Here is a 16,552-nt window from a genome sequence, read left to right as displayed (position 1 = left end):
ATCTCCTCAGACTTTTGTAATAAACAATGGTTCATCAATTACTGAGCGATCATTTTCAGTCCCGGGTGTAATGGTACGTCTGTGCTCTGACTAAATAACGAATGTGTTGAGGAAACAAAATGTGGACAAAAGCAGAGGACAGAAATCTGAATCAGTCATGTTTTTAAAAATATGGACACGAATCCTTTTGTATGCAGGTGTCGTGTTTGTGTGATTTCACCACCTGAAACCATCAAGATTCCCGCCTGTTTCCTGTGAACTAGTCCCGGGGGGAAGCCGAACGGTGCAGGGATCCTGTGTTTGCTGCAGCTTCTTTCTCTTCTCTGCACATCTGTACATTTTATACTTTACATATCTTTTTTTTTTTTAATTGTTTTCCCGCCATCAGTCCCAGCATTTCAGCGTCTCATATGGAGCCTCCTCCTCCTCCTCCTCCTCCTCCCGGTCCTCGCGTTCTCAGGTTGTGCCAGATTTTGACAAAGGGCTCTCGATTCTTCCAGATCAACTCATGACCGAACAGGATGTACCAGCTGGAGGTAGATGGGGGTGGGAAGAGGGGGAGTGGGGCAGAGAAACAATCAGGCGACATGATGATAAAAGTCTAAAAAGCCTTTACAATAACTCAGACTGAAAAAAAGTTTATTTTGAAATTCTAGACGTTTTCTTTTCTCTCCACCTTCATTTCCTGTAAAACTGGAATCTCTACCTGGAATCATTTGGTTCAAACCTTCAGTGGAACAACTCACATTAATAAAAGAAGCTAAAGAAATATTTCACCCGCATGTTTATGAAAAGAGGTTTAAAACTGACACAGATCATCATTTTCTGTGGTCTTTGTGCTAATGGAAGCGCTGAGCATGATGGGAAATGACACAGCACAACAGCCGAGCTGAGCGTTACGGATATAAACAGTTCCCGCAGTGACTCACATTCCAAATATGGCTCCGCCTAAATGAGCGGCGTGGTCGAAAAACTTCCACCCCAGCACCAGGCCTGCTGTATCCATGGCAACGATGGCCTTCAAAGCCTGCAGGGACACAAGGGACAGAGGATCCGTTCATAATGAAAAGAGAGCAGGTGACTCGGCTGAACCAGGTGAGGAGAGTCTTACGTTGGCAGCGGTGAAGGTGAACATGGGGAGGAAGATGATGGCCAGTTTGGCTTCTGGCATTTTGGTACAAACGGCAGCCAAGATGGTCATGATGGCTCCCGACTGAAAACACACACACACACACACACACACACACACACACAAGCATGAAACCAGTGAGATAAAACATCAAGACTGATTTATGAACATAACTTTAACTCAAAACAATATTTAGACCAACCTCTTTCCACTATTTCACAAGAAAGAATCAAAGATTAGAAAAAAGTCCTGAAAAATAAAAGCAATTTTTCTGATTTTATTTCTCAGAGTTTGGGAACCACTGCTATAAAACCTGTCCACATGTCCACTCAGCACAGTCTGTGAACTGAAGTCTAAAAATGATTCCAGTAAAACAGAAAACAAAGCAGTAATATTGTTGCTCACCGCTCCCAGAGACGGGCCGAACCTCCCTGTGGCCATCTTACTCACATAACTGACAAATGTAGAAATAACACCTGCACAAACCGACAACAAACATCAGTGACTTTAGACAGTTAAGACCAGAATCTGTCGCTGCTGACTGACAGTCCAAGCTGGTCTAACTTTTTCAGGCACTGTACCTGCAGACAGGTAAACAGCCAGGAACTGCTCTTTGCCCAGCATGGAGACGGCGCTGGTGGAGAAGCTCCAGAGGACGTACATGTTGGCGGCCATGTGGAAGAAAGAGAAGTGACTGAATGTGGAGAGAAGCATCGGGGAGCACAGAGTCTCTGCAGGAGGACAACAAACAACAAGCACCATCAAAAAACAGCTGCAGGGTTTTAACTCGCTGTTATGGCTTTGACTTTCAGCAGCTGTTTATCAGCTGAATCGAAAAAGTTACACATGACTGTCGATCAGAGTCTGACGCCACAAACACAGCACCTTCAAGACTGAAACACATCTGCTTCTAATGCTACGAGCACACAGACTCACTGGAGGCGGGGTTGGAGGTGAAGTATTTGATCATGGAGCGCTGCAGAGACGGTACTCTCCAACAGCAGAGCACTATGGCGTTAGCAGCAATGATCCCTGGGAAAAAAAAAAGGATAAAGGAGACGGGGGGGGTCGTCAGGACTGCTGGTCTGCCCAATGTTCTCGGATCACTGTGTGTGTGTGATCTTATGCTACTTAAACACAAAAATCTTAAAACCCAATCATCTCACCTGTGACCGTTCTCTGACCCTCGCTCAAGCCGTTCCACCATTGGTTAATCTGAAATACAAACAGCCAATCAGGGCTCAGGTAACAGGTAAAATGAGAATACTGAGAATTTATTAAATTTAAAGTCATCAGTTTCATTAAACCTCCTCAAAATCCAATTAAATAAGAACAGCGTCAGAGTAAAATAACATCATTCTTTTCCTCGTCTTTCATATTTCCTTTATTTATCCTCTAGTTTTTAACGTTTAATTTCCTGTTCTTTATGATGGCACTGTTTTTACCTCTTTGTAAAACCCCTTCGTCTTTCTTCCTCCCCTGTTCATGTACATTTAACCTTATTATTCTATGACTTTTTATCATAAGGTTTTAATTCCGCAAAGAAAAAAAATGGAAGTGCATCTACTGTACTCTGACTCTGTAACGCTGCCGCTTTGTGCTGCGCTTCAACTAAAACTACACCACTGACAACAAGCTTCTGGCTGCTGTCTGCAGGACTGAAGATAAACGAAGGGAAAACTTTGACTGACAGTTAGAGGACCACATGACCATGGACCAGCTGATCTGAGCGCAGCTTCCTTCCAGCTTCATGGAGAAATTCTCAGCATCTGAGCCTCAAACAGAAACTTTCAGATTTCTGAGTCAAACAGTGTCCCTCACTCCTTTTCCTTCCATCCTCGCCTCTTTGTTTTTCATCCTCCTCACCTCTTTGCGAATGTCTCCTTTTTTCTGAGGTTGCAGCCTCTCCATCCAATCAGCTCTGATCTCTGTGAAGAGGTTCTGGACTCGGAACTTGACAGACTCATACTGCCAGATGGCCGCTGAGCCGAAGGAGCAGCCTGTAAACTGACATGGAGTTAACACCTGTCCGTGACATCACTCTCACCTGATGACGCCACTTTCAACAGAAACAGGTAAACATCACCTACCCCCACAGTGAAGACCAGCGGCTTGAGGAGCCGACTGAAGGCCCGGGGGGGGCTGGGTGGAGCCTGCTGGTCCCAGTGGGGGGTTGAGGTCCGGCGGTGGACCACACCCTCAGAGGATTCTGTGAGGGGCTGTCCCACTTCCTCCTCCACCTTCTTGGATTCTGGTTTCTTGGTGGCTTTTCTGAAGCCACATCTCTGCTGGAAGCTGTGAGGCCACCTGCTGGACAGACAGAGAACTTCAGGACAGTTGCACACACAGGCAGCAAACAATTAATCAATTAGGTAATTGACAGAAAAATAATTTTGACCATCTTCTAAAATGGAAGGCTGCTGTGTCGTGCGTCACAGTTTACCGAGATACCTCTTTGGTCTCTTGCTCACTTGGCGAAGTTGTAATTACATTTTCTACGCCAAACGATTGATCATTTATCCGAAAACTAATCAGCAGATGCACTGACAATGAAACCAATCTTTACTTGCAACTCCTCAAACAAGAAACTGGTCTGTATCAGTGAATAAAAATAATATGTTTGTAATATTCAGGAGCATAATGAGATCGACAGTCTGGCCAGATATAAAGACGCAAATCATAAGATTTATTAACAAATATTTCAGAAACCACTGCACTGAGCACGTCTGGACCAGATTACCACAGATCAGTCAAATACTCTGTAAAACACAGTTTCAGACTTGTTTCCATGACCAAACTGACCTGTTACTAAAGCGGGAAAAGCTCCCATGGTGGTTTCAGCATTGCAGCTATATTACACATTCTCAGTTTACATGTTATGAAACAATAAGAAGTGTAGATCTAACAGAAACAAACAGAAACACACACTGATCTGTGACAACAGCTGAGACACGTCCCGCTCTGACCCTGTGACAGCTAAAACTGGATATTAGAAACAACTGTTCATATAATTAGTTGATACATTAAGTACTAACAAACGCGGACACATCGAAACGGAAACAACTTAAAACAGTCAGAACCAAACAAACAAATAACGAGCGGCTAGCTCTGTTAGCTGCCCCGCTAACGTTATCCAGCTAACACTGGTTTAACTAATTGTCCTTGACGCTAAAGGAGCTAACTCCAAGCAGCGGAGCTCCGTCTGTCTGTCAGCCGGGACAGGCGGCCTTTCACCGTCTGTGCTCACTAACCTGCCGCCCTTCACGGAGCTCCGTAAAGCGTCTACTCCGGTCAGTCTGAGCAGGACGGAGCAGCTCCTCCACGCCATGTTGGAGCCGGTTGGAGCCCGTTGACCCCGACCCCTGCAGGTCGTTCACTGCCGGGTCAAAGCGGAGCTTCGAGGGCCGAGCGACCCCTGGAGGACAATGGCGGTACTGCGTACCTGCAACAACAAAAATGAAAGAAAAGTTAGCGTTAAAAACACATACCTAATCTTCCGTCGATGACTTTCAAAGTAAAATATAGCAAAATTACAGCCACTATTCTATTTTCAAATGAAAACTTAAGAAATTATTCGTTTTATGTATGAATAATTAAACAGAAAATAACATATATCATATATCGTATATCAATACCTAGCAATGCTCTCAGTAAGCAATTTTAAGTTTAAGTAATTTTACAACAACAACAACAACGCTGGTAATAATAATAATAATGATAACAATGATACATGTGTATTTACTTAAGGACATAGTAGACAAAAATAGAGACAAAGATCTGAGACTGTGGTTTTAGCTGGTCCACTTAATTTTGTTGTTTTTTACTTTCAAACGGTTTTCCATGAAAAACTGCTCAATTTAAACCCTAGTGAATATTTAATACTCACATTCATTCATTCATTATTGGAATTTATCTTTCATTTAAACTGAATTATTTTTCTGTGTTTGTTTGATAAATGTAATAAAATGAAACAAGTGAAAGTGTAACCCGCCTCATGAGCGGTTTATTTTGAAGGCGGTGAGCAGCGGAAATAGAGCCGTTGTTTCCGGTGGTTGTGTTTGGTGTGGTCTGGCTCGGCTCGGCTCGGCTCGACTCGGCTCGGTAAAGACCATCAGCTGTAGGTCTTCAGTAGTAAACCAGTGTGTGACCGCGGAGGAAAGATGGCGGCCCCAGCTCTCTCCGGTCGGACTGGCTCGGCGGGCAGTCTCGGGAACAGCCCCACCTTGGCCGCTGGCAGGCTACCGCACGGCGGCGGCGTCGGGCCCGAGCTCGACTTCAGGTCGGCGGCCCGCATGGAGGACCTGAACCGACTCATCCAGGAGTTCAGCAAGCACGACCAGCGGGAGTACGACGACCAGCGGGCTCTGGAGATCCACACGGCCAAGGACTTCATCTTCTCTATGCTGGGTGAGGAGCGAACACACCGAGCGGTACACCGTTAGTTAACGGGAAAACACACCGGGCTGACGGGGTTTACGGTAAACGGCGCTGGCTCCCGGTAAACGGAGGCGCTCTCAGACTCCAGGACCCGTTTTATTTATGGCGGGCGTGACTTTACATCTTAGCCGCGATTCACATTTAATCGTCAGGATGTAGTTGTTTGTGCCCTGAAGGTGTTGGGGCTTGTTTACCTGTGCACAGCTCAGGTGAGACTGATGCAGACCTGCCCCGCTCCCTCTGAGGGCATCGCTGTGGGATGGGGATGGGAATCAGGGATGCGTTCAAGGTTCTCAGAACAAAATGTTTCCTCCCATATTGTGAGCTGTTATGTGTAGACACATCTCGGTGTTTCCCGGTGTATCACCTGACAGTTCACCGGATTCGGTGGCTCATCCGTTTCCCACCCCTCCACACAGCTTTGATGCTGTGTACAGGGTGTTCAGCATTTCAGGTACAGGTGAGAAGATGAACTCTGATCCGAGACGTCCCCGTTAGATTAACAGATCCATGAGTCTGCAGGTCTGTGAAACACTGAAAAATGACCCTCACAACGTCCCAGAGCACAAGGTCACGCCTTCAGATGTCCTCTTTTGTCTGACCCAAAGACCCAAAAACCCAAAGACATCCGGTGACTGTGAGGAAACAGGAGCCTGGAGGAATCCGTGTTTGACAGATTTGCTTTGAAAACGGCTGAAATGATGAATCCATTATTGTTTGCTTCCCGTTAATTTTCTTGTGGTCGACTGATTTGTAGCAGCTGTATTACCTTTCATCACGGAGTAAAGTGCAGAAATGCTGCGTTCATGTTACATCTACCTGGCCTGTGAGCTGGCACAGGATTGTCCAACACCTTGCCTCGCTGGATGGCTTTGATTTGAGTTGTGCTGGTCGACCCTGAGTTTTCTGCTGTCGACACCTGTGCTTAGTCAGCACAGAGTTTTTCACACGAGTGAAAGTCGGTCTGAGACAGCGCTCTGGATTTAGACTTTAGAGTGGTATGACAGTGGAGCTGTTCACACATGGGCAGCTGTTGCTTACAGTCATGTATTTGCAGGCTGCAGACTCAGTGATGCTCATGAGTGTAGTTTGAGCTTAAACGCCACAGATGCCATGAGAGACTGTAGCTGGATGTGAGCAGGATCTCTGGGTGTTCTCAGGTAGACTGTGGTTTATTTAAGCATCTCATCATCTCGGATTTCAGAGATGGCACATTGATCTTTGACAGAATCGTTAGCGCAGCTCTGAAAGATCAAATCAGGCGTCGTTGACCCTTCCTGCTGAGCTAATGGCGTTTGAGACAGAGTGTGTCCTGACAAGGCGAGGTCGCTCCGCCGCTTTAATAAAACTTTATTAGCAGCAGAGGCGGTTCTGTCGTCGTGATCAGTGCGAGAGCAAGAGGAAACAGGAGGACGAACTGCAGGAATGTGAGATTTGATCAGTGAAAACACTTCCTGTCAGAGACTTTCATTATGAGGCTGGATCGCCTCCAAGAACTGGAGTAACAAAGTCACACACACACACACACACACACAAATACACACACTGCAGAAATGTCTATCAGGCTGAGCCACACAGTTAAATTTAGTCATTTTATTCTTGAACATATTGATGGTCTGCCAACAGATCTGTCAGGTTTGTGTCAGGTTGTTGAAATTTGGCCATCATCACCATGTGGACAGGTGTGTCTTATCCTTTCTGACGTCCAAACAGAAAGAACGAGTCCCCAAAATGTCCTGGCAGGAAACAACAAACAGTCCCGATGGTCTCACAGCACGTGTTTGTCACGTGGGTCAGAAGTGTGGCGTTCGTTTGGATCAGTGGGGAAAAAAAATGAGTGGGTGAAAGTTATTTCATTGCTGTAACTTTTGTGAAATGGGCTTCAAACTGAACAATGGACTGTTGAGATTTGGACGCTGAGTAATTCTGTTTCTCTCTGAGAGTCTGTGAGCTGCCGTTTCCCATAATACCCCTCTCTTTGTGGACCCACAGAGTCGATTAAATGTGTCCTCCATTAACCATCATAAGTCTTAGAGGTAAAACATGAGTACAAACATAAATTCAGTAAAAACCTACATTAAACACCGAAGCATCACCTGTGTAGATTAAGTCTGACACAGCTCGATCTTTTAAAGATGCATTGATGACATGTTCCTTCGTTATAATTTATTGTGAATTTATTGAGTAGAAGAAAATCAATGTAAAAACGTGGAACACTGGGACAAAACCAGCAGGAACGTGAAGGGAACAGCTTTGTCTTTGTTTAGTTTGTTTAAACTTTGTTTATGTTTTCTGTACAGAGGTTTAGTGGTAGTGAATTGTCGTGCTCACACAGCAGCAGCAGGAAGCTGAAGAGCGAACACAGCTAAAAAAAAAACACACCAGTATCCAGATCAGGGTTCAGCGTGTGATCTGAGAAACAGTGAAAACCACCAGACGAACAGCGTGTGTCCTCGCCGCTACAGCACAGGAATGCAGCCATCAGCCAGGAAGTGTGTGCGTCTTCACTCTCAGCTCAGCAGAGCGGAAAACCAGTCCAGACCGATCCAGTCCGACTACTGAGGGAGAATACAATGACCTGTCTGGTCTGATGCAGTTCAGGCTCTTTGAGCTTCCAAACCGACCCAGAAACCAAGCAGCCTGAGCTCAGCGTAGTAAATTGATTTTCCAAAACAAGACATCTGATCTGAAAGGGACCTGAGGACAGACAGACGGTCTGAAGTAGACCTGATCGTCACAAGACTGGATCCAGACTGTGTTGGGCTTGAACAGACCAGATCGGCAGCAACAGCAGGATCCTACCAGGCCCGATTAGACTGAAGAGACTTTGGACCATCGTCAGCTGGTGGTTGTATAGCTGGGTGGGGCCACAGGCTCACTGGGCTTCTGCTGACACGCCGACTATGTTGTTGTCTCTCCTGGTGCATTAATATTTGACTCCAGCTTTATAAGACTGTTGACGGACGTTTATAAGACGGACGTTAATGAAATCCCGAATGTACAGTCATTCCCAGTTTTCATAAAGCTAATAAAAACGTGCTGTTTGTTTGTGTCTGTATTTGAATATAATATGAAGTTATAATTCTTTGTGTGTCTGTCTTTCATCCTCTGTCTCTCAGGAATGGTCCAGAAGTTGGACCAGAAGCTCCCGGTGGCCAATGAGTACCTCCTCCTGTCGGGTGGCGTTCGGGAGGGCGTGGTGGACATGGACCTGGACGAGCTGAGCGTCTACGCCCGCGGCACGGACTACGACATGGACTTCACTCTGCTGGTCCCTGCGCTCAAACTCCATGACCGCAACCAGCCGGTGACCCTGGACATGAGGCACTCGGCCCTGGGTCACTCCTGGCTCAGCCTCCGCCTCTTTGATGAAGGAACCATCAACAAGTGGAAGGACTGCTGCACCATCGTCGACCACATCAACGGGACCACCAACTACTTCTTCTCTCCGACACTGGTGGCTGACTGGTTCTACCAGTCCATCTCCCTGGTGCTGCTGGAGGTGCAGAAGAAGCCGCAGAGAGGGATGCCAAGAGTGGAGAAGGTGGAGAGGAACGGCACCATCATCTCCGTCATCCTGGGTGTTGGGAGCAGCCGGATGCTCTACGACATCGTCCCCGTGGTGTCGTTTAAAGGCTGGCCTGCCGTCGCTCAGAGCTGGCTGATGGAGAACCACTTCTGGGACGGGAAGATCACGGAGGAGGAGGTGATCAGCGGCTTCTACCTCGTCCCCGCCTGCTCCTACAAAGGCCGCAAGGAGAACGAGTGGCGCCTGTCGTTCGCCCGCAGCGAGGTGCAGCTGAAGAAGTGCATCTCGTCCAGCCTGATGCAGGCCTACCAGGCCTGTAAAGCCATCATCATCAAGCTGCTGTCCCGCCCCAAAGCCATCAGCCCCTACCACCTCCGCAGCATCATGCTGTGGGCCTGCGATCGCCTCCCTGCTAACTACCTGGCGCAGGACGACTTCTCCGCCCATTTCCTGCTCGGCCTGATCGACGACCTGCAGCACTGCCTTGTGAACAAGATGTGCCCCAATTACTTCATCCCCCAGTGTAACATGCTGGAGCACCTGTCGGACGAGACGGCCATGCTGCACGCCCGCAAACTCTCCTCGGTGCGCTCCGACCCGGCCGAGCACCTCCGCACCACCATTGAGCACGCCAAGGCCGCCAACAGGCTGACGGTGGAATTGCAGTGGCGGGGCAGCTCCAGCAACCTGCCGTCGCCGCAGTCCGACGCAGGCGGAGAGAACCAGCCAGACGACCGGCTGGCCAAGAAGCTTCAGCAGCTCGTCACGGAGAATCCAGGGAAATCGATCTCAGTCTTCATCAACCCGGACGACGTCACGCGACCGCACTTCCGCATCGACGACAAATTCTTCTGAGACTGCGAAATGTTCTCCCAGACCTCTTCCTCCCCCTCTTTCTCTCTGCCGTCCTTCCCCTCGCCTGGTGCCCCGCCTCCTCTGAAACTTTATTTTTTACATTTTTTTATGTTTCTCAGCCACAGAGTAAAGTGAGGTGATCGTCTAGTTGTGTCTGCCACAGTTTTTTATTTTTATTTTTCTATTCCCTCTCCCCTCTTCCCTCCTCTTTCACTGTGTGCCCTGTGTTTTTTTACCTGCTGAATGCCTTTTAAATAGACAGCTGAATAGCAGCAGGTTTTTAAAAAAAAAAAAACTGAAGGATGAGGCAAAAATCCACCTTCAGATGGAATTCATGTTCTCATTCGGTTGTTAAATGTATTTATCAGGGATCCTGGAAATGAGACAAAACCACCACCGCCTGAAAACATAGCAGACGCTTGTTCAAAGTATATTTTGGGTTCACTGATCTAGTTAAGGGTCAGACTTGAAGTCTGGAGTAGCCTGTAGTAATCAGGTAACATGAGGTTAATATTGTCCACCTTAAAGTGTGATGCAGTTACCTCTGAAAGAATCACAGCTCATATTACACCTTTGCTTGTTAAAAAAGGTTAAACTGGAACTGATGCAACACCGTCTTATAATTATGTGAAAATACTGAGAAAGGTGATAATGAGCGAAGGATTTCTGTTTTTCCAAACAGCTACGACGTCTTAAACTTAAAACACTTGAAACTCACTTCGTTCATGGTGTCACATCAAACCTGGAACAGAAACGAGACTGGACCGTATAAGATTGTACAGAAGTTCAGGGGGTGGGGATGCCAAATGGCACTCGCTGTCTCAGAGCCAGTTCAGATAACAGAGTTGTGTTTGAAGGTGGATTTTGTCCTTCTGAGGAATGTCTTAGTCCCACTGGGGGATGACGGTACTAACGTCTTAGAAACTAACTGTAAATAGAAGAAGACTGAACACTGACGTGTGTAGACAGAACGTGAAATAGAGACTGATGATGGTGATGATGATGATGATGTGTGGACTTCTTTTCGTCTAACTTTGCACAGAATGTAAAAAACACTTTTCCTCTTGATGGTGGACGTCGTGTTCGTCCTGATTCTGAAATGATGTATCATATCATTAGACAGGTGACGCTTTACTGAGGAACCGTCGTACTGCACATTTTAACTGAGTGTATTAACCTGTGGAACAGCAGCAAGGACACAGTGACTCTGACCACAGAGTGGCCTGGTTCAAACATGCAGCCTCGCTCTAATGGAACTGGATTTCAGAAATGCTGATCTGGCCGTGTTCCTCATCCAGGACCTGGTACAAGTCGTCTTTTGCGTGCAGGTGTGAACCGAAGTCTGTGTTTTTAATTCATTATTCAGACGTGAAGCTCAGCTGCTGCAGTTTAAGTCTTCTTCTCCTCGATCACAGAACATTTTATAAGATTCAGTAAACTGCTGATGTGAACATGAGCTTCCACATCGACTGAGTCCTTACAGCCACTTTTCTCCACAGTTTAAATCTCAGGTTAATCTGCTGCATTACGACGTCACCTGGTAGAGTGTCACAGAATATCTCTGTAGACATGATATCACTGGCATCACTTATTTCTCTCACTTTCTTCCATTTTGTTCTGATTAGATCAGAAGTGATCGCACGTTTCGATATGCTTCACTGTTTCTGTACGACCTCCTGCTTTTTGTTTTGTTTCGTTTTTTTTTTACCCGACTGATTTATCGTCTTCAGCTGCTTTTTGTCTTTTGATGTTTCGAGGATTCGACTCAACTCAACCAGCTCAGGATGCGAATTGTGGAGGAACATTTGGTCACAGAACACATGCACACACAATCCAACATGATGGAGGTGAACGGGTGAAAAGGTTTGTGTGATTCTGGCGCAAAAAAAAAAAAAGAGAAAAGAGACACATCATAGATTTGGGTCCTGAACCTTTTGGTCCTCGTCATGATGTAGCATCATGGAGTAGCATAGTTTCTGAGCATCATGGGAGTTGTAGTTGGTCCAGAGCTGGTTGTGTTGAAGCTGAGTCAGTCCCATATTTTTGTTGTTGTTTTGTTTTTGTTTTTTTGGTTGTTTCTGTGTTAACAACTGTCCCAAACATTTCCAGAAAAATGCCAAAAAAAAAAACCTGCAGACATCTGACCGGCAACGTGATCTCCATATCCTCATCCTCAAGTGCAATTAGTGAAACTACACACACAACAAATACACACACACACACACGCACATACATCATGTAGCATTAAGACTAAAAGACACTAAAAGAAATTAAAACTGGTTTTAACAAAACCACAAGACCACAAGACACTAAACCCTCCACAAACCAACACAACACTAACACACACTCAGAGGTTTTTCACACCATCAAAGTGCCACACACACACTCCTGCTCGGTGGAAATGTGATCAATGTGTTGTTCTTCTGAGCTTCATGACCTTTGACCTTACTCTTCTCTCTGTTCAGAACCTTTCAACTGTGAGTTTTTATTTTCTCTGTATCTTGCTGCTCTGTTTTATCTGATGGATTTCTTTATGCAATGTTGATGTGGATGGGTTGGCCCTTCAGATGGCAGCTCCTCCCCCGTATGTGAAGGTTCTCCACTATAATTCACTGTACAACAGAATCATCATAAAGTCTTTAACCAGAAGCTCTCTCGGTCTGTTCTCAGTGACTTACTCTAAGTCTTGTCTCGAAATAAACTCTCGAGTTTAAGCTGTTAGTTAGAAACTGGACCTTTAGTCAAAACAATCCACCGTAACTTTAAGTCTTACCTGCTTGTTGCCAGATTTTAGTCTTGGTACAATAGTGACATCAAATCTGATGCGATGATAAGCAGAATTAGGATTTAGTGTGAAGTAAACGCAGGTTGAATAACAGAGGTCCCGGATTTGAACCCTGAGGAACTCTGCTCAGATTTAAGATTGTCAAGTGTCCCCTGAACATGGCACTAATTCCCTATGAGCTAAAACAGAGCACTCAGAATGGTATGTACATTAGAGATTAACTTTTGTGCAGCAGTAATTATAAACGCACAACTTGTCTAGTGTGTGTGAGATAATAAACCATACTCAAAAGTTCTCTTGTGAGCTAAAATTAAATTGTAGATTGAGCACAATATTTACAAGCTGTTCTCGCAGCTTCTCCCATTTCAGGACGTCTGTAGAAAAGAGGTAAGCAAGGCAGAATTCAGCCACTGTGACTTCACTGCTGCTGCACTTCATGGTCAGTGGAATATACTAAACATGAATGGGAAGATTAAATCCCATCAGTCAAGTCCCCTCCATGGCACGAGGACGACTCCCGTGGAACTCCTCCGGTTAGGCTTTGTTCAGGTGAGCTGTGGGGAAGGCCTCACTCCTGAAACCATGGATGCGTGTAGTAAACTCCAGAAAAACCAAGGCGGTTAAAAACTTTCTAATTTGCTGGTGTCCTCATTGTTTTAAAAACATCATGAAGTCCTGTCAGAACTTCCAGTGTCCTCCAGCCGGAGGATCGTCAGATGATGTCTGTACCAGTTTACTGATGTCCTTAACATTGAAGCAGCTCCTGCTGCCACAGGGGGGCAGCAGTGAGAAAATGAACGTGTGCAGCTTTAGGCCCCGACTGAGAGGAAGCAGCTCAAACAGCTGTGGGTGCACTTGATAAAATCAAACCCTTGTCTGATCATTCCTCTGAGTCTCGGTCCAGCACACTGTCGGTCCACTTCATTCAGGACCGGGTCAGGTGACCTCAGCCGGGATCGTTCAGTCTATGTGTTGACTAAGCTGGGCAGATTCTGACTTCACTGTCAGGCATCCGATTCACTTCCTGGACGGGGGGTAAAAGTCTGTAAAACCAATAAAGCTGCAGAGGACGCTCATATGTTTTGTGAAACTTAAATCTACATGAACTGACCTTTCCGGTCTGTGGCCTATGTCCACCTCCAGCAGCCACTTGACAATTCATCTGGAATTAGGTTTGTTTGTATCTTTTAGCTCAGTGTTTGGTCTCTACCAGCACCTGAGCAAAATCACTGTTAATATATAAAGTATTGATGAGTTTTCACACTGTCCTTAGAAACGTGAATAATCCCAGTATCCAGGACGTCAAACGCAGCATTCCTGTCCCCTCCCCCTCCGCTCCTTGTTTCCTCTTGCCTGCTTGTTTTTGCTCCTTGTCTCCTGGCCTCCTTTCCTTCCCTCTTGTGTCTCTCCGCTTCCTGTTGTCTCAGCACCTGTCTTCCACCTGCTCTGTCTGTTTTGCTCGTGCTCATTTCTTCCTCATCGCCATCAGAGTGGTTGCCGTGCCAACAGGAAACCGTCCGTCATCCTCCAAATATAAACACAACATATGCTGTGAACACACACACACACTGGAGTGTGCTGCCACCACTGACCAAGTTGTTGAATTTAAAGGAGCCTCAGAGGAAACAGTCACTTTACAGAGGTCAAAGGTCAAAGGTGTGGTTTGTGTTTTGTGCTCATCCTCATCATGTTGTTTACATTTGCAGTTTTTTTGTATGTATGTTGTAAACAAAATCACTGTAACTCAAACACACGTTTGCATGATTTACGGTTTGTATAAAATTAAATTAAATTAAATATAACTGAACAGCTAAACGCGTATGAAGCTGAGGACATTTATGTCTGTGAAGACATTTCTGAGGGGGTGAGTTTCCCTGGGGGGCGGGGGGGGGGGGTATTACCTCTGATAATCATGAACAGGACAGATTATAACCACGTGCCTGTCACACAGAGGCTGGGGGTGAATGCCCCCACCCGACATCCTTACCGCCCCCTCATATTAAAGGTTCCCTCCTCACACCATCATCATCTTCATCAGCATCTTCATCATGTCACCTTAAAAACTCCTCCGGTGGTGACGTCACTGTGCTGTCCTGGCTCGAGCTGCAGCAACACGGCGCGAGCAGAGAGAGAGAGAGAGAGCGAGAGCAGCAGCAGCAGCAGCGCGCGGACACGGCACAGGTGAACGCACGAGCCTCAACGTCCGCAGGAGGAAAAAAACAGCGAAGAAGAAAAAGAAGAAGAAGGAGAAGAAGAAGAGGAGGAGAGCCGCCGCTGCTCTGAGGAGGATTCAGAGAAAAACACCGCGGTTTGTTTCTGTTTTTATCCGCGCGGGTCGGTTCCTCCCGGTGCCTCCCTCCTTCCTCCCTCCTCCACCTCCTCTTCCTCCTCTCTCCCGCCGGTATCGATCTATCAGCGGCTGATTACCGATCAGATTTTTCTCTGACTCGACGCTTGTTGACCACAACTGATTCAGGAAGGAAGGAGGGAAGAAGGAAGGAAGCAGGCAGTGGATTTCTGACGGGGGAAAGAAGACCACCTCACCGAACCGCACCGGGAGATGGAGGGCAAAGAGAAGGCACCGGCAGGTAGGAGACGGGTGGAGGGGTGGATGCTGATGGAGGGATGGGTGGAAGTTTCCTAACGCTGGAAGGATGAATTGGAGGAAGTTGGTGATTTTGCCTGTGGAGGGAGGTGGATGATGGAGGGGTGGAGATGCTGATGGGATGGAGGAATGATGGATGGATAGAGGGAGTGATGCATGTTGGGTAGAAGTGTACTGCAGTATGCCTGCTTGCCGCTGCCGCTCACATCCTGAATGCAGCTGCACTGGAGCTTTTAGGTGTGGTTATTATGGGATGGGGTGCAGTGTGTGTGTGTGCGTGTGCGTGTGCGTGTGTGTGTGTGGTTCTGCTGTGTGTTTGTTTTTAACCATACGCCTGAAATGCTGAGAACAGTCTGATGCAGCAAAACACAGAGAGAGAGACAGACAGGTGGGCTAAAGGAGAGACAGGAGGCTTAAGAGACAGAGACCGATAGACATACAGCAGGCCGGAAAGAGAGACAGGATGTAGCAGGCAGACAAGAAAGAGCATAACACAAAACAAGACATTATGACGGAGACAGATAACAGGACAGAGAATGACTGGAAAGCTGTGAGGGAGACAGGCGGCCAGAGAGAGGGAGAGTTGTGAGGCCGGGAGACAGATGAGGTGCAGAGAGACAGGTATAAGGTCTCACAGAGAGAGGGGGCAGGTAGGAAAGATCAGAGAGGGAGACAGGAAAGTTTGACAACGATAAAGGGCTTAGAGACACACAGGAGAGCTGAGAGACAGACAGGTTAGAGAGAGAGACTGGTAAACAAAGTGGAGGGACAGATAGGAAGCTTGACAAGTGACAGGACTGATAGACAAACAGGAAAATAGCAAGACAGAAGAGAGACAGACAGGAAAGTCTGACAAATGGTCTAAGAGACAGACAGGACAGTTGGAAGACAGACAGGAGGGCTGAGAAAAAGACCAAGAGGGGAGCTGGGGAACAGATATGAGGTTTGAGGGAGAGACAATAGAGCAGAGAGACAGACAGGAAGAGGATAAGACAGGGACGGTGAGAGACAGATGACAGAGAGACAGAAAAGAGGGCAGAGGAACAGAGACAGGTGGGTAGACAGGCAGACAGGACGGTCAAATGACAGACAGATATGATCAAAGTGTGTGTGTTTTTGTGTGTCTGGGTGTGTCCTGAAGTCCACACAGAGAGATGCATTCTGGGAAGCGTAGTTCTTTTCCCACAGAGACTCTGGGTTCAGCCTCTGAAC

The 16,552-nt window shown here is 46.7% G+C and overlaps 2 protein-coding genes across 4 annotated transcripts; one reads left to right on the top strand and one right to left on the bottom strand.

The window, feature by feature from the left end:
• Positions 1-299: 299 nt before the first annotated feature.
• Positions 300-4,511, bottom strand: LOC121186808 (presenilins-associated rhomboid-like protein, mitochondrial). 2 transcript variants are annotated; one of them, XM_041045608.1, is made up of 10 exons: positions 4,381-4,511; positions 3,220-3,439; positions 2,996-3,136; positions 2,296-2,344; positions 2,066-2,161; positions 1,711-1,860; positions 1,535-1,605; positions 1,112-1,213; positions 930-1,027; positions 300-530 (listed from the first exon to the last, which is right to left on the bottom strand). In XM_041045608.1, exons 1-10 carry the CDS (start codon positions 4,455-4,457, stop codon positions 407-409), a joined length of 1,128 nt encoding a protein of 375 aa, XP_040901542.1. In that variant the 5' UTR covers positions 4,458-4,511; the 3' UTR covers positions 300-406. The 2 variants fall into 2 exon arrangements, with proteins under 2 accessions (XP_040901542.1, XP_040901543.1); XM_041045609.1 differs by having other exon boundaries at positions 3,220-3,436; positions 4,381-4,477.
• Positions 4,512-5,197: 686 nt separating this feature from the next.
• Positions 5,198-12,599, top strand: LOC121187674 (protein MB21D2). Of its 2 annotated transcripts, XR_005894614.1 has the most exons (3): positions 5,198-5,536; positions 8,686-11,813; positions 11,854-12,599. XR_005894614.1 is itself a non-coding variant. In XM_041047031.1 (2 exons), the coding sequence occupies exons 1-2, from the start codon at positions 5,290-5,292 to the stop codon at positions 9,948-9,950; spliced, it is 1,512 nt and encodes a 503-aa protein (XP_040902965.1). In that variant the 5' UTR covers positions 5,198-5,289; the 3' UTR covers positions 9,951-12,599. The 2 variants fall into 2 exon arrangements, 1 of the variants encoding a protein (XP_040902965.1); XM_041047031.1 differs by having other exon boundaries at positions 8,686-12,599.
• The last annotated feature ends 3,953 nt before the right edge of the window (positions 12,600-16,552 follow it).

This window comes from Toxotes jaculatrix, chromosome 9 (genome assembly GCF_017976425.1).
Source record: "Toxotes jaculatrix isolate fToxJac2 chromosome 9, fToxJac2.pri, whole genome shotgun sequence".
In the NCBI taxonomy this organism is placed as follows: Eukaryota; Metazoa; Chordata; class Actinopteri; family Toxotidae; genus Toxotes; species Toxotes jaculatrix.
This window is presented reverse-complemented; position numbering and strand designations above follow the sequence as displayed.